The sequence below is a fragment of the Eretmochelys imbricata genome, chromosome 2 (assembly GCF_965152235.1).
Source record: "Eretmochelys imbricata isolate rEreImb1 chromosome 2, rEreImb1.hap1, whole genome shotgun sequence".
NCBI classification, from domain to species: domain Eukaryota; kingdom Metazoa; phylum Chordata; order Testudines; family Cheloniidae; genus Eretmochelys; species Eretmochelys imbricata.
This window is the reverse complement of record NC_135573.1, coordinates 193,865,422-193,883,946: the sequence shown is the minus strand read 5'-3', so window position 1 is coordinate 193,883,946 and position 18,525 is coordinate 193,865,422. Positions and strand designations below refer to the sequence as shown.

The 18,525-nt window shown below is 40.1% G+C and overlaps 1 protein-coding gene across 1 annotated transcript in view; it reads right to left on the bottom strand.

The window, feature by feature from the left end:
* Positions 1 to 18,525, bottom strand: part of TOPAZ1 (testis and ovary specific TOPAZ 1) — a 101,134-nt gene that overhangs the window by 48,440 nt on the left and 34,169 nt on the right. The window contains exons 8-9 of the mRNA XM_077809299.1: positions 13,544 to 13,681; positions 1,028 to 1,091 (exon numbers count right to left, since the gene is read on the bottom strand). Of these exons, the coding sequence (XP_077665425.1) occupies positions 1,028 to 1,091; positions 13,544 to 13,681 (202 nt within the window). The remainder of the gene's footprint in view (positions 1 to 1,027; positions 1,092 to 13,543; positions 13,682 to 18,525) is intronic.

Here is an 18,525-nt window from a genome sequence, read left to right as displayed (position 1 = left end):
ACATTTGGCATTTGTGTGAGCCTTCTATGTAAAAACAGGAAAGAGAAAAACATTTTAACACACAAGACAATGATTTATTTGACCAAAATTGGCAGAGACTTAGAAACATTATATTCCCTGAATCTGCTATTTTTTTAAAACTAAACAGATTTCAAGTTCAATTTGATCCCATTACTCCCAGTTATAATTCTCCTGTTCCTTGTGTACTAATCTTTATGGCCGTAGGCCTGCAACTGAATAATGTGAGCAGAGAATTCCACTGAAGTCAACGGAGCTCTGTATGCATACATAGGTATTTCTATATGGATCTGATTCCAGGATCAGGGCCTAAAATTGCTGTCCATCCTTAGCATTTGCACCCTTCAAATACCTGTACAGTGTTATATTCTTCACACTATCTCAGAAGCCAAGCTATGCACATTTAGCTTTTTTAGTCTTCATCAGAAATCCATTCCTTCAACATTCTTATCCCTATTCTTTAAACTCCCTGTTGTGATGTCATGAGATGGAAAAATATAAAAAAACCTGAATGTATCTGGAATCAAATACTAAAATGCCTTAATCATAATTGTATGGTTACTGCTTGGTATCATTACAGGGCAGAGTTAAAGTTGTTTGGGTGCCTTAACTGCAAATTTTAACCTTAACATGTTTGAATTTCTTTTAAATGTAACGTTAACCCTGAATTTCCTAGGTTTGTAATGCTTGGTTTTGGAATGATTACATCCCTGTATTTTTTATCTTTAAGTGTTGATGTGCACTCTCAACTTAACTTTATCTTAGCATAGTTTGTCTGGGAATACATTTAGGACCACGTACAGCCATCAATCTACAGCAAAGCTCCCAATGTCAATGAGAGGTTTGCACAAAAAAAGGACCAATCATGATTCTCATGCATTAACTAACTTGTAGTTATCATTACTCATTGTGATTTCACATGACTAGTCTCTCTCTCTGCTCATGGCTCCTGTCCCAGACTTACTTTATAAAACACTGTATTACACATTCATTTTCTGTTATATCATACCTGAACGTTGTAGCAAACTTGATTCATTGATATTTATATACGTCTTAAGTATTGCCATGCAAATCTAGAACATAAGCAGAATCCATTACAACAATGTAAGATGTATTCCAACATATGAGTAGTCTGAATGTCAATTTTATACTGCAAGTAAGCATTAGGTTACTTCTGGTTGTTTAAATTACATATGACAATGCATACATGATAAACTAGTTGGCCTATAGTCAAAGCAGTGCTAAAGCAAGACAGATACTTTCAACTTTAAAAGGTTTTAAATGGCTGCTTTGGGACCTTTCTGAGGGAATTGTTGGGAATAACTGCATATGTGTATAAATAGACCTATATCAGAATTTCCCAACAGATATTTGCATCAAGCAGGAGAAAAGATTCCCACACAGATATTTGCATCAAGCAGGAAATAAAAAAGGCTACCATGGTATTACCAGAGTTCACTAAAAGGTGAAAACAGGCATTCAGGGAAGGAAACAGAAAAGGGTAGAAAACACAAGTGTGGAAGAAAAGATGTACAGAGACCCCAAGTCAAAAGGATGTCCAGAAATAAAACGGAGACACATGCACATATTACCTTTTTCCCCATAAAGCAATATAAGGTAAGGCATGTAAGGGAGCTCAGAAAATTGATTTGAAGTTATTTCACTAGAGACCAGTGCCAGTGATAAAAAGAGCCTTTTAAAATAATTATTTTGCAAGATTAAAATTAGGTTTTAAAATATTGTCAAGAATTTCATTTGACGATCTTAAAATGCTTTATAACACTAATGAATTTAGCTTTTCAATATAAAAGTATTCCCCTGTAATTTTACAGATGAAGAAACCAAGGCCAGTCAGATTAAAAGGACACTGTCAACTTGAAATCTTGTATGCAGTGTTGTTGTAGCCCTGAGACAAGAAGGTGGGTGAGGTAATATCTTGTATCAGACAGTTTTCCATTGGTGAGGGAGACAAGCTTTCAAGCTCTGTGTAAACTTGAAAGCTTGTCTCCCTCACCAACAGAAGTTGGTCCAATAAGAGATATTACCTCACCCACATTGGAAAAGAGGAGACTAAGGGGAGATATGATAGAGATATATAAAATCATGAGTGGTGTGGAGAAAGTGAATAAGGAAAAGTTATTTACTTGTTCCCATAATATAAGAACTAGGGGCCACCAAATGAAATTAGTGGGTAGCAGGTTTAAAACAAATAAAAGGAAGTTCTTCTTCACTCAGCGCACAGTCAGCCAGTAGAACTCCTTGCCTGAGGAGGTTGTGAAGGCTAAGACTATAACAGGGTTTAAAAGAGAACTGGAGGTTAAGTCCATTAATGGCGTCCCTAGCGTCTGTTTGTCAAAGGGTGGAGATGGATGGTAGGAGAGAGATCACTAGATCATTACCTGTTAGGTTCACTCCCTCTGGGGCACCTGGCATTGGCCACTGTCGGTAGACAGGATACTGGGCTGGATGGACCTTTGGTCTGACCCAGTATGGCCATTCTTATGTTCTCCTTCTCTCTCTCTCTCTCTCTAACTTGAAATCTTGTCAGTTAAAAAAAAAAGTTTCAGGTACAATTGCCTTTTCAATTTTTGTGGATTTACAACACATTCCCTTATATTTAAATGTCTTTTGCTCCCCTATCGTTCTGTGAAAGACCCAAAAAAGGGAACTGACTGACTATTCCAGCAAATAGTGAGACTAAAAATACATAAGTATGCTATCAAATATACAAAGTGCATTTTTTTTGCTGTATCCTTCATGTTAGACTTGTTTGTTACTTGTAGCAACTATAAGAAACAAAAAATAGACAGTTTAATTTTGAAGTTGACGTGTCCCTTCCAGTACCTTGTCGAAGGTGACACAGTGAGTTAATGTCAGAACCTGAGCAATGACTTAACCATAAGTCAATCTTTCTTCTCTAAAAAAAATGAACATCTGCAGATCAGCAAGGCTGATAGTCAAAGAACCAGACACTCTTAACACTTTAGAATCTTAGTACTCCAATTTATTATAAATAAAACTTATTCAGAACATAAAAAATAATAGTTTGTATTTAATTTTTTTAGTAGCTATTAGTACCACCTTTTGTTAAGGCATAAAAAGTTCCCTTTTGGAAAAAATTCACATGGGATCTTTTACTGTTAGAAAAAATGCAATGTCACTTGGCAGTGGATGAGCTAATTTAACCCAATCTAAAAATCCAGGTGGCTGAGGGCATTCAAAACAAATTTTAGCACAGGCGGAAAGTATGTAAATTAATTTGCTTTCTTTTGGAATCTATTTTCATCCTCCTTTGGACTGATGCCCAAAAATACCAAGACTGCATCTGGAGCAATCATTGTTCCAAATATTAGTGAAATTGCTTGGAAAATCCAGTTGCAGAAAGGTTTAATCATGGGACAAGTCCACATTACATGCATAAAAGAGCCTAATTGTGAGCCTCATTTCCAGCTTGCATGAGACTTTCCTTGATATAATTGTCTCAATTTACAAGGGGTATAATTGAATCTATGGACCATGTAAAAATAGGAAAGTCTAAATTTAGAGTTAATTGTAATAAATTTAGATGGGAGAGGATATATAAACTTAAATTTCTATGGAGAATTTAGTCCAAACCTGTCTCTATGACAGGGACAGTAGTTTTTGGCATCTGAAAATGCAATGGATTTTAAAATCCTTGATTCCTGTATGAAAGTGTTTCAATTAAGTCATTAATTTGTAGAAAACAGACAGTTTCAGAAAGAGCCACATCAACTTTAATTCGAAAAAAGTTGAGAAGATATACTTTTCCATGCATGAGTAATTTTGAGGAGATCAATATGCAGGAGTCCAGAAGAATTTTAATGACGCCGCTGGATTCTAGACTAGGAGTTGATGTATCCATCAGAAAAGTAGGTCAATTGAAGCCTAGAAGTTAGTAACATTTAAAAATCAGAGTTGTGACAATCTTCTGATTTGAAGTGGGATTGGAAATCATGCTGTTTATTAAAGGCTCCTGTTGATTCCACATATAGTTTCCCTTACACAGGGCTTAATTTTATGAAAAAGAAGCCAACATGATTGTGTTTCATATGGGAACAACTGATTAGCATTGAAGATCTCTAAGGATCACCACCCATACAATGATCCACTACATTAAAAAAAAACAAAAAAAACCCCAAACCAGCAGCATAATATGAATTCATTTAAAGCACTACATTAGGATGAGGATTCAATGAAGAATGTGTTAGACTGAAGCTTCCCTAATTTGTATTCACTGTGTTTTCACTTGAAGGTTCATAGATCGATACAGATGACCATAACTGGAAGGACAGAATAATAAAGGCAGCAGTAATTTGCAGGAGACATTTCTCTTAACAGATGCAAAATAAAGACCCAATCAATTACTGGGCACGACAAAGAAAGGGCACTACTTTGTGGCATAAAGTCAGGAAACAGTTCTTAAAGTAAAAGACAAAGCAAACCTACAATCATATTTCTAATGAAAAGCTTATGTTTCAAAAGCTACACTGTGCATATCTGTACATTTTCTATGTGACTATAATGGAAAACAGCCATCCATGCCAGAGTTTGAAGTGGCATGTAGACTAAGTTTATGTATTATAGAAATTTCTGTACAGACTATAGATGGGCACAAAGAGGAGTTTATATGTAATACCTGTTCTTGGAAAATATTAATACATTATTTATAATTTGATCAATGCACACAAACAGAATTGAACTGTTTAGAACAAATTGCTTAGCAGTTAAAATATCTCATCAGCAGGTGGTATGCATCTACTGTGCCCAATGACGCTTCACAGCCAGTAACTGTCTGCTCCTTTTATAGCAATTGAAACAAAAATGAAAAGTTTCAGAATAGCAAAAGCCCTTCATGACTGTGAGGTATTAAGATAAGAAAGAAATTTTCTTGCTTAGTGACTTTTCTCTTCCAAATATCAAGCTTCACTGTTTCTATCAGTGGGCTGTTCCTTTTGCCCCACTGAACATTAGGTCCACACCAGATCCATCACCAGAGACAGACTGATGGCTACTCTACTTGGAAGCCGTGCCCGAAACAATGTTTCTAGGATAGTAATATATTCTAATTGATAAGATTATGCATTCCACTATATTTAAAAACCTTAATCCTGTATCTGTTACATTTTGTAGACAATGGAAGTGGTCAAATGAGGCCAAGATAATCCATCCGGAATGGATAATTACCCATTTGAAGAAAATATCTGGTAAGCATATTTCTCTCCCCTCAAGGCCAGATTAATTACTTGTAGCAGCAGGATTTTAACAACAATGAGACTCCAAACAAGTATCTAAACAAAACTGCAGCCAGGAAAGTGGGTGGCACTATATGCAGTAGCTTTCTGCCAGTTTCTGTGTCTACTGAAGTCCATATACATAGAAAAATTTATTGACAGATGACTAGGCAGCCAATTCACAAGTCTCAGAGGCAGGAGACTTTTCTGCACAAAATAAGGCTAATCTTGTCTGATAATCAGTTGCTGATTCAAGGGGTTTGATATCTTTAGAATTCTAAGTTTTGATACAGTTTTAACCCTTAAATGAAGAACTTTACAACTTTAATTTTTTTAACTGCTGAATGACAAGCTGAACAGAGGATCTAGCCCTCTCTAGATATGTTCTAACTGCCCTTCATATATCCAGTCAATGTCATTCTTTTTTCATAGCAAATGTTTTATAACACAAGGAAGGAAGCACCACCTTTTAATTAGGAATGAAGACTGGAGCCTATAAGAATGGAAAATTTAATACTAGGACTCCATAGACAAGATTAGTAGTTCAGAAGTTGGTCATAGTGAAGTAGCTGCTACTAAGAAAGTTAACTTGATAGAAAGGTAAAATAGCATAGAGGTTCACAAAAAAATTTTAGGGCATCCACAAGAGGGTTAAATTTTCCATTGCTTTACTTGCTGGATTTCCTAAGGATTAAGCAATGCCACTACTCTTAATCTTTTCATATAGGACAGTGAGGAAATCAAAATTGGTTTACTTACCCAGCATACTTGAGAAAGCAGAGGCATGTTTGACTATAACTATTTAGGTAGGAAATTTAATATCAAAGGAATTTTGGCAGGTCTGGTTTATAAATTTTTCCTCTTCAATTTACTTCATATCTGGTGATATTCTGACTTAATCTATATCTGTCTATATACTAAAGGCAAAAGTGTGTTTATGACTGCTGAAAATATTCTCTCTCCTTTCAAATTCCAAGCTACCACATGGGGCTTCCCTGGGTTTGATGGCCTTAAGAGGATAGTATGCCAGGAGATACTCCCTGATGGGAAGATAAAAAGAAATGTCTTAATGATTAGATCTTAGAACCAAGGTCTGAGAGGCTAGTGTAGTATCTGAGCACATCACCAGCTTTACTGTAATTTGTCTTCACAACACCCCCATGAAATAGGGAAAGAATGGTTACGTGTCCAACAGTACCTCTGGCTCTTCAAGATGTTGTAATCCGTGTGGACCCCACTGTAATCGGGCATGCACCTCATGGATGTGAGCTCAGAATCTTCTGAATAGCAGCATCCATTGGTGCCATGCATGTGCCTGTGTCTCCTTTTGAGGGCAAAAAGAGCAGAGTGGTCTCAACCCTCCCTCAGCAGATCTGTAATTCAAAGCCAATGGTAACAGAACTTCAAAAGCAGGGATGAAGGGTGGGTCCTAGGATTCACACTGACTAACAGTTAGGGAAGGACAAGTAACTTTTCTTCTTTGAGTATGTGTTGATGTGGATCCCACTATAGGTGACTGGCAAGTAGAAACCTCTACACGATGTTGGGGATGAAGAGTATAAGCGGCGTCAGTCGAATAGGGATTGGAATAACACCCTCACACCTCCAAATCTGGGATCTAATCTTAGAGCTAAATTCAGCACATATTTGACAAACATGAGTAGGCTGCTCCACTTAGTTGCCCTGCAGATTTCAGATATCAGCATATTGTACAGACGGTGACACTTGGGCTCTGGTGGAATGCACTTCGATGGAAGACAGACATCTTATCATCTGTTTGGAAAATCTTTGTGATGAAATAGACTGACCTTTGGAACAGCTCGCTATAGCCACAAATAGACATTTGGACAATCTGAAAAATACTGTTCTATTGATGTACAAAGAACTCTGGATATGTCCAGGGCGTGGAGCTTTTTCTCCCCCTGTATGGAATGAGGCTTTGGAAAGAATAGAGATAAGCTGACTAATTGGTTTCAGTGGAACTCAGAGACCACCATGGGGATTAAATTTTGTGTGACATTTGAGTACAAACTTGCCCGTATGAAATGAGATAAACAGGGTTCCAACATGTGTGCCTGAATCTTACTCGTTCTACTGGCCAAAGCAATGGTCACTAGAAATACTGTTCTGAGAATAAGATGATGGATGGAGCACCCTTGAAATGGCTTGACAAAGTTCAGGTCCCTACCTGAGTAAGTTCTCCAACTGGCAGGTAAGTGCATTAAGCCTTTAAGGAATTTGGATACGGACAGATGAGAGATGACTGAGAATGGCTGTGTGGAATGCTAGTATTGTTGCCAAATGGACCTACACTGAAAAAGTTCAGAATGTTTTAACTTCAGCAAATAGTCAAGAATCTTCAATACTGGGACATGCACCACGTCTGGGCTATGTTGGGCCACCCACATAGAGAATCTTTTCCATTTGGAGGCGTGAGTCTTTATTGTGGATAATTTCTTGTTCTGTGCCAGGATTTAATCAATGCATGAGAGGCAATCCCTTTCCATAGAGCTCAACAGTCCACAACCAGACTATGAAGTGCAGCAACTTCAAGTCTGGAAGTAACACTTGACCCCAATCCTTCAACAATAGGTCTGGGCAATCTGATGAGTGGTTATGTAGACATCTGTCACTGATCTGTCAGCCAGAACTGCTTCAACCAATAAGCAGCTGTGAGGATGAGCGTGGCCTAGTCATCTCTGGCCTTGGCAATCACTCTGGGGATTAGCACAACCAGTGGGAAGGTGTAAAGGAGGCCCCGATTCTACTGTAGAAGGAAGGCATCCGGCAAAGATCCTGGGATCTTGCCTCCTTCAGAACAGAAATTTGAACACTTGGCATTGTTCGTGGTGGTAAAGAATCTATTACCAGTTTCCCCATTGGTGTAATGTAAACTTTGTACAGGGATTTCTGCAATGATCGCTTGTGGGTTGTTGAAAGACTATCTGCTTAAGAAGTCTGACAAGTAGTTCCTGGTACGTGTAGGGCTATTGGGTTTATGCCATGTAGGTAGCATCCAATTCCATAGCTTGATTGCCTCTCTCTAATGGGGGAAAAGGAGGGAGGGGAGCGCGAAGAAGAGAAGAGCAGGTGCCACTGTTGACCTGTGCTAACTGTCATATGATGTATGCTGTCTACACCAGGGGTTAGGTCACCTTATCTACATCACTCAGGGGTGTGGATTTTTCAGACCCCTAAGCAATGTAGACCTGGCCTAAGTGACCTGCCCATGGTCACACAATCTGCGGCACAGCAATGAATTCAAACCAGATCTTCCAAGTACCAGGCTAGAATCCTAACCTACTGGACAACTATCCTTCCTCTGCTAAGCGGAGAGGACCTCATTCCCCTTGTTTATTGCTAAAGGCCATCTAAAAAGGTAATGTGCTATTTCTTAATTACATTAGAGAGCTGAACATGTGGCCATCACTTCCAGTCAGTTTATACTACTGGAGGCTTCTACTGATTGCCACCAGCCATACATTGAGTGGGTGTGATGAACTGGAGCTATATCTGTGCAACTTATGAATTATGATTGATATTATGAAGTTATATTATGAAAAACAGCTATTATGAGCGTCTATCTGTATATGGCTCCACCACGGCTGACAGGGATTGCAGCATGTACACCCCAGACGAATACAAAGAAAAATATTTAAGGTTAACTGTAGTAATTAGACCTGAGAAAGGTTATTAAAAAAAGCAGCTGCATCCTTAGAAAAACCAATTTAGCTGACTCATCTGAAGGGAGGGGGAAGAAAAGAGCAGTGTAAAGTTAGCAGGCAAACAAAAGAGGCCAGGTGACCAGGATGGATTTAAAATGAAGAAACACAAAGGAACAGGGCCTAGACAAGAAGAGGAATCATGGTGGAAGACAGCAAGGTCACAGAAGCTGGGTGAGGAGCTCCGCTGCTTTCCTGAGCCGAGACAGCTCCAAGGACCCTGGACAAATCAAAGGACTTGGACCCCAGCCCAAAGAATGCCCTGGATTGGTGAGGAAATTGAGGCAGGGTCATGCATTTCTTGTTTATTGCTTTGTATGATCTGTATTCCCCTGTGCTTTACATGATTGAATATAAAAACACAAAGGTGTTAAACTGTGTGAAGTGTCTGTGTTGACTGCTTCAGAAAAGCTGCATGTCCCTGACAGTGTTAAAATGTAAACCGGAAGTATACCCCTCTTCCAAAGGTATGAAGCTTAAGTAACTGGAGTATTTTGGGGGTCAGCACTGGACCTTGAGGCCTAAGACAGGTGAGCTAAAAAGCCCCAATTCTCAGAAGGGATAGCAGATAGTCAGTGCCAGGAAATGTGTCAGGGAAGCCAAGAGAGGAACCAGTGCTGCAGCCTGTCAGGGCTTTCAAAGCTTAACACACTCCAGGGGATGCAGAGTGCACAAGCTTGGCTTCCCCTCACAGTTGTCCTAGTGGGTGGCCAGGATCTGTGAGAATGGTCAAGTGAGATTCCCCACCATTAGAGACTTCATTCAAGGTGACTGATTTTCAGAGATTCAGGGATGGGATAACAAGCTCACAATCCGTTTTGCTGTTCACCACATTAAGAATGAGTTTATTTTGCTGGGAACTTTTAGGCTAGTGAAGGCTGATCTTGACTGCTTGGATGAAGAGAACAAATTCTTTGGAGGGCCTCATGAAACCAGCCTCAAACTAGAATATTATGAGACTGGTATTTCCAAAAGACAGGTTAGACTGTACAATGGGAACAAGACTAACACATTAGTTTGATGCTTAAGTCTTCTCTTTTGACAGAAACACCTTTTGTAATCTCATATCAACTAGTACCGTAGCTGTTTCTGTGATTATTAGCTGACTTGTGAAAATGTTTGTTATCCCTTTATTGCAGGAGAAAGACAGTTGCAGCTATTTCCTAATTTCTAATGGATTAATTTGGAAATCCTCCAAGAAGGGGCAGATATGAATTCCCTTTTTTCTGAGGTCTATCACTATAACCACAAACACTTCGATGAATACTTTGCCAAGTATAGCAAGCCTTATACTAACAGTGGTCTTAGTCGTATCAGAAGCGGAGCTATTTCCTGTGTGAGGTTCTTATTGGAATACATAGATATGCTTACCTCATGTAAATACAGTACAGGTGACTGTTCTGAGAAATGGATGCTATGGTATACCTTAGAGTTTCTAGTTTGTATTTCAATTTCCTTATAGTATATTTTTGTTCAAGTCCTTTAGACCTAAGTCAGTCTGATCCCCCTAGATTGTACAGGCAGGAAAAAAAGACAGTAAATTCCTTGACAGTGGGGCTGATTCTATTGCTCTGATCTGCAGCACATATATAATTACTTCCCTGGCTTGAGTGTATTTGGTATATATGCAGTGGGGGAAGGAACTGGTTGTTCCTCTGAAGTTCAAAGGTATAAACCTTGCTCGTATTGTGGAGGCCCCTCTTTATGGGAAATGCAGAAGTTACAGTTTTGAGAAAACAGCTCTGAATCTACCTTCTCTAATCTCAGCTTCACTCTTCTCTGAAACAGTTGTTGTGTCTCTCTGTCAAAGAAGGCAAGTAGGCATTCATTTGGAACCTACACCTTTTAGCCTAGTTTAAAATCCCTTTTCTGTTTCCTGAATGAAGGAAGCTTCCCAACTGAAGCCAACAGAAAAGAACAAGATTATGGCACGTAAAAGGCTGATAGAAATCAAGAGGAGTACAAGTGAACTGAAGGTCCAAATACCCAAATACATAAAAGGAGAAATTCTGTGTGAGTCAGTGGGTATGCTGGTCTACCAGGGATTAAAGACAGCAATCAAGGGAGATAGGGGAAATGATACATAAAAATCCATTTAGCTTCTCTGCAATCTTACAAATGATACTGGGGAGATATCTATCCGCAGATCTATTCTTTACATGCAACACAAAGAAGGCACTGTCAGACTCAGATGTCAAAGGAGGAAATGTAAAGAAGCTGATAAATTAAAGAAAAACCAAGTACCAGGATCATCTGGTATTCATCCAAGAATTCTGAAGGAATTTAAGAATGAAGTGTCTGAGTTGATAACAAACATATGCTATTTTTGATTAAAATCAGCTAATAACTAGACGCATGGAGGACAGAAAATATTGCACCTATCTCTAAGTAAAGTATGAGGGGATAATTGGTGGGTATTACAGCCCTATTTCAGTATTAGGAAGTCTGTTTGAAACCACTGTTTAAATAGAGTTCTAAAACAACTAGATGAGTGGATCTCATGTTTTCCATACCATGCTGTAACTGAAAAGTTTCAGGACGCTTTTCATCCAGCCATAATGGAAGGGAGGGTGGCTGCAACCCCCTAGGTACATAATTTCAGATTCAGAAGCTCTCACCCAGTTTAATATACGATAGGGACACATCAGCACAGTTTATGTGAAGAAAAATTGTGCCCCTTTAATCTGCTCAACTCTTTATGCAAGTCAACAAGATAGCAGACACTGGAAAACCAACTGATATAATTTATTTGGACCTTCCTTATCATTCTCTTGTGAGGAAGGTTTCAAAACTATGGGCTTGTCTTCACTGAAAGTTATCTCGAGTTAGTACACTTGAGCTACTGCATTTGAGCTACCCGAGCTCGAGTGAGAGCTACCAGATGGCAAAACTACACAGATTAGATTAGCAGCACAGAGTGATTGGATTAACAGTGACTGGATTAGTTGCTGATGGATTGCTTATAACAAACTGTTATATCCCCACCGCATTATTAGTTTGAGCACCAGCACTACTGGAGTGTCAATCAACCCTCCTGAAGGACCAGCTGGTTTGAATTTAAAGCACCACCTTAGCTTGAACTAAGTTTTTTTTGTGCATGGAGAGGAGCTGAGTTTGGGTTAATACTCAAGTTATAACTCAAGATAACTGTGCTGCGAAGACCAACCTTAAGTAACCAATGGTGAGAGGTGAAGTTCAGAAACTGGCAAAAAGAAAACAAAATCTAAATGTTGAATTTTCAACACAGAAAAAGGTTATGGTGGATGCTCCATGTAAGCATACTGTGTACAATGTATTTATTAAGTGATCTGGAAAAGTGAATCGGTAAACTGTGAGGTGGCCAAAATGTGCATCTGAAAAAAATTATTTAGGAAGGTTAGGACCACAGAAGACTGAGGAACTCCAAAGGTACCTAACAGAGGGTTAACTAGAAAACATGATGGCAGACTAAATTCAATGTTGATAAATGCAAGGGAATGCATAAATAGTTCAAACTGGTCCCTCCAATGTTGGATTCTGAATTAACTGTAACCACTCAAATAAGAGACATGTTCACTATTATGAACATATCAATGAAAATCTCTAATCAATTTACACTGGTGATCAAATACAAATAGAACATTGGGAAGTATAAGAATGGGATAAAAAATATTGAAAATATGCCGTTTTATAAAAAATGGCACGTTCTCACCTGGATACTGTATTCAACTCTGGCCAGCCCATCTCAAGTGGTCTAAGTTCCTGAAAGATTTATTTTCCTTGTTTTTGGGCTCAATCACTTCTTTTGCACTGATTCACTAGTTTTCCCATAAGTATACTCTGATGCAACCATGAAGTGCTTGGCCTGGTTATTAGCCTTCAACCAATATCTCCACAAGTACTTCCCTGGCTACCATGTGGGACATGTGCAAAACAATAAGTGATACAATGTTGCCACTAAGGAGATCTTATAGAGAATAGATTTTAAATATTTCGTTATTTTTTAGGACATCTTGAAATACAGAATCACCAGAAATCATGGTGACTCATGCAAACTAGGTGGAAGCTATGGATACGTGTGAACCTGCCAAGGATGCTTCATAGTTGGGACACAAGGACAGTTCTACTCAGTCTTCCAGTTCTTTGAGGAGGATTATATTATCTGTACATGCCATTGCTACCTACCTTTTGGAGGATGACATAACGTAGATGGCCTTGGAGCATATACAATTTCTGGGTTTGCTTATCTGGTCTTTTGGGTTTACTGAGGCATTCCCATTAATACATCATTACCTTCTACAGAGCGTGGGCTAATACTACTATAATTCTATATAATTTTGCTGCAGTCCACTCTCTTGAAAATATGCCGACTCAAGTTCTACAGTCTCTCTAGGGTAACATTTTTTAAAAGAATTGTTAAAAGCACCTGGAAGGAAGAGTTCTGCGTTCCCACTTCGGATTTCTCACCTTCAAAGGTAACTCACACTGAACTCAACTGAATACAAAACATTTTATACAAAATAGAAAGTGTTAAAATTGAGGATTCCCTCTCGCAAATTAAACCCTTTTTACCTTTTCATCTCCCTGTTCAGGAACATGCCAAAACCAACATTCCACTCTCTCACAGCCACGCAATGTACTGAAATAAAATCTGCAATATTTACGGGGCAACTCAATCATCCCAAGGTTCTGCTGGATCAGATGGGAAACCTAAACATCAGATAAATGGAGGGTTACTTGTCTATAACTGGAGGTTCTTCGAGAGGTCCCTGCCTGTATCGTGCACCTGAGTCCAGATATTTTTCGTAAGCACTGTCTGTTGGTCAGCACATTTGCAGTTGTTCTCCTCATGCTCTGACCTGAAGTACTAGAGCAGTGCAGACCGGCACAGTTCCTTCTCCTTCCACAAATCTAACTATGATCTGCAGCAGAAGGGACAGATGATGGGTAGTGGACTACAGATAGGAACCGCACATCTTAAAGAGCCACCTGTTACAGATAAGTAACCTCCATTTCTTCTTCAAGTGCTGGTTCCAATCTGTATTCCACATGTGGGAGATTAGCAAGCAGTAGTCAAACAAGAGGTAGGTGCAAGAATGCAGAAGAGAAACACAAATAAGATGCTTTGCACGTTCCTGTCTTTTTTTCTTACTGATTCTTTTGCTTTTTTGGTTGCTATTTTTTATTTTTTTTTAGACTTGTTAGCTACTAAGTCTGCTGTGAAAAGTGATATTAGCAAACACATAAATATCACTTTTCACAGCTGTCTAATATTGCTGTCCCTATAGCTGTGTCTGTAGCAGAAGATTGGAACAAAGTGTGATGTTCTGTGATGGTAGCTGCCCTACATATTTCTAGTAGAGGTACATCTTGCAGAGATGCAGCAATGGTTGCTTGGGCTCTGATGGAATGGACCCTCAACCTCTCCAGCGGAGGGAGGTGAGCCAGTGGGTAACACAGGGTAATGAGATCCATTTAGAAAGTCTCTGCGCAGATGCAGCTAGACCTCTTGATCTCTCTGTTATGGTAACAAAAAGTCTAGGTGTCTTTCTAATTGCTTTTGTTGTTTATAGATAAAAGGCCAGTGCTCTTGGGATGTCTAGAGAATGAAGCATTCTTTCCGCATCAGAGGCATGCGGTTTCACAAAAAATATTGCTAAGTGGATCGTATGACTCATGTGATACTCTGAAATTACTTTAGAGATGAATTTTGGGTGTGGGCAAATACAGACCTTTTCTTGTGGAAGATAGTATATAGTGGGTCTGCTATGAGTGCTCCCAGCTAGCTGACCCTTCTGGCTGACGTGATGGCAACTAGGAAGCCAAGAGATGATCAAGAGATGGGATATAGAACATGAAGTTAAAGGTTCAAAGGAAGATTTGATGAAAGACAAAAGAACGAGGAGGCTGAGGTTTCACTGAGGTGTTGACTTCACCAATGATGGGAAGGATCCAATAAGTCCCTTCAGGAATCTAGTCATCATGGGATGAGTGAAAATAGTGTGGTCGTCGATACGGGGATGAAAAGCTTTGATTGCTGCTAAATCAGCAGTTCTCAAATGCGGCCACGATGGCCACATGCTGCCACCAGGGGCTTTTCTTGTGGCCACAGCCTTCTGGGTGGTTATTGGTGCGGGGGAGGGGTGGGGACAAAGTAGTGGCACCTCTCTGGAGGCACAAAAGCTGGAGGAGCAAGCAGCCACTGAGTTCCTCACCTTCCCAGGGGTGATGGGTCAGCTTTTAGCCCTGGGGTGGCAGGCTCCAGCCACTGGGCTTTGGGCTCCGTTCTCTGAGCTCACCACCTCTCCCATCACCTTTGGCCCACGCTGCCTCCCCTAGTGCCCCATTGCCCCTGGCTCCCGCTACCTCCATACTCACTCTCCCCATCCATGGCTCAATGTGTCCCCTGGATTGCCAGGGCTGAGTAAATCTGCTGTGAAAAGTGATATTTGCGTGTTTGCTAATATCACTTTTCACAGCAGACTTAGTAGCTAGCAAGTCTAAAAAAAAAAAAAAGCAACCAAAAAAAGCAAAAGAATCAGTAAGAAAAAAAGACAAGAACGTGCAAAGCATCTTATTTGTGTTTCTCTTCCGTTTAGATCCAGTAAAGAACAGAGACAACTGTACGTTATTTTTATTATTGAGTATGCTAAAAAAACCCTACATAAATAAATTACAATGATTTGGGGCATGCATATGTGCATATTTATTTGTTTTTCCTAAAGTTGATTAAGTATTTTAGGAAAAATTGTCAGAGCTGGTGGCGGCACTCTGAGGCGACCAAAAAATTTGTTGCGAGAACCCCTGTGCCAAATGAACCAAGAGGGAAGTAACTGAGAACCTGTGTGTTAACAGTAAATAGATAGTCTAAAATAGCAGGGATCCCAGTAGAATCTGGAGATAACTGGTATTGCTGTGCCCAAAAGGAGAAAAGCTTCAATTTTGCTAAATAGAATCTTTCCTACTTTGGTAGAAGATGGATTGAAATGCCCTGGAACATAAACACTCTACATTTGATGCCCATCCAAATACCAGGCCTTGAATTGCAATGGTTCTGGGTTGGGGTGCCTGACGGCGCAATTGTGTTGCATTAGCAGGTCTGGAAATGGTTGGATTTTGATGGGCAGATAGACAAAGTCTTACTGGGTCTGTGAACTAGAACTGTCTCAGCCAACTGGGCAGAATAAGGATGACTGGAACCCTTTAATGACAGATTTTTTGCAGGACATGTGGTATTAATGGGATGGGAGGGAAGGTATATCTGAGGTGGTCCTTCCGTGGTAGTAGAAGGTTATCTCCCTTTGAGCCCCTACCTAGAGTTGCTCTGGAGCACTACAGAGAAAGGGTTTTTTTGCTGCTTGTGAGGTGAAAAGATCCCAAGATGGCATTGTCCACTTGGTGAAGATCTTATTCAGGACCGAATCATGAATTTGCCATTTATGGTCTTCAGAAAAACATCTGCTGAGACTGTCTGCTGCGGAGTTCTGCAAACCTGACAAATATGCTGTTGAGAAGGTTTTATGAAGTCTGATACACCAAATCCAGAGAATGACTGTCTCTACACACAGAGGAAGGGATCTTGTTTCCCCTTGTTTGTTTATATAAAAGACAGTCATATTGTCTAAAACTATCCGGATGTGCCGGGACCAGATGAGTGGACGAAAGCACTACAGGCTTGATGGACAGCTCTTAGTTTCAGTAAATTGACAGGCATCCTGGACTCCCAAGAGGTATAGATGCCTTGTGCAGTATGATTGTCCATATGAGCTCTCCAGCCAAACAGTGATGCATCAGTAATGATGATAACCTCAGAAGTAAGTGTGAGGAAAGGAGTTCCCACTTGAACTTTCTCTGGCTTTGTCCACCAGATGTGAGAGCCCAGAACCCTGGATGAAACTGTTACTTTGGCATTGATATTGATTTTTTCTGGTGAGTACACTGATTAAAGCCAGGTTTGCAGGCAACAGAGACGGAGCCTGGCAAATGGCATCATGTGTGTGCATGAGGCAGAGAAGGAAAAGGCAAGTTCTAATTGAAGTCTGAGGGTGACCTGTTTTATGACATCGCTCCTGGCATGGAATCTCTTGATAGGCAGTTGCTGTACTCGAGTCCAAGGTTGCTTCTATGAAGGCGAAGGACCTTGTGGGGGGGTTCAAAGTGGACTTTTCATGGTTGACACAAAGTCCCGGGGAAGGTAGAAGATGGAGCAGGAGTCAGGTTGCCAACTGGACTTCCTTGTATGATCTGCTGTAAGTAGTCAGTCATCAAGCTATGGGAAGACGACAAAACCCATTTCTTCTCACCCAAGTTGCCACCAGTGAAAAGACTTTTATAAAGACCCTGGATGTCATAGTTAGCCTGAATGGAAGGACTCAACTGGTACTGGTCGTGACCAAGGAGGAACCCAAGGGATCTTCTGTGTGATGGGTGAATGTTTATGGGAAAGCATGCCACTTTTATGTCTAGAATGAACCACCTGCCTTCTCCCTAAGAGGGAATTATTGATGCCATTGTGACCATGTGGAATTTTAATTTTCAGATGAATACATTTAGCCAGCACAGGTCAAGAATCAATCTCCATCCTCCATTCTTTTTGGGGACTAAGAAGTATGGGGAGTAGAATCCTTTCCTTTGACGGTGAGGTGCAACTCTTTCCATGACTCCCTGCTGGAGAAGGGAGTCCACATCTTGACACAGATTTTCCTCGTGAAAGTGGTCCCAAAAAAAAGGAACTGGGAAAGAGGTTTGTGGGTTTGGGTGGACAGAAACTCAGATAGCTGTAAATGGAATAATTTCCATTTGTCTATTGTCAAACCCCTTCAGTTTTAAGCAAATTGGGTAAACTGTTCTTTAAAAAACTGAGGGGCAGGATGATGTGGAATTAATAAAGGGTCTGGACAGTCCCAACAAAAAATTATTTGGATGTGGGTTAGCGTGAGGTATGGCAGTGGATGTCGCAGAAGCTGTGTATTTGGGCCTTTGTACCCTCTGTCATTTGTGTGATGGTTCCAGGGGGCGTTGATGGTAAAATAGTTGTTGAGGTGGTCTTGCTCTGTGCCTGCACTGTAGACATTTCCTCTTAGGGGCAGGGACATAGATACCCAGAGAACAAAGCATTGTATTTGAATCCTTGAGAAGGTGGAGAGATTAATCCATCTTTTCATTTAACAAAGTAACTGCCTCAAAAGGCAGATTCTGAATGGTACTTTTCACCTCTCTAGGGAAACCTGATGATTATAATCAGGAATCTCTCCTCATGACAATGGTTGTATCCATCCCTCTGGACACAGTGTCTGCAGCATCTACTTTGGCATGGAGAGAGGTTTTGGCCACTAATTTGCCTTCATTAATTAGGGACTGAAACCGAGCTCTATCTTCCTGAGGAAGCTTGTCCTTTAAATCCCACAACTTTGCATTATTAGTGAAATCATATTTAGCTAGGAGTCGTCTGATAATTAGAAATTCTAAATTGGAGAGAGGCAGAGGAGAAAACCTCTCTCACTGGGAGTCATTGGATATCTCCATCCAAGGGTATAGTTTTGGGTTGATGTAAT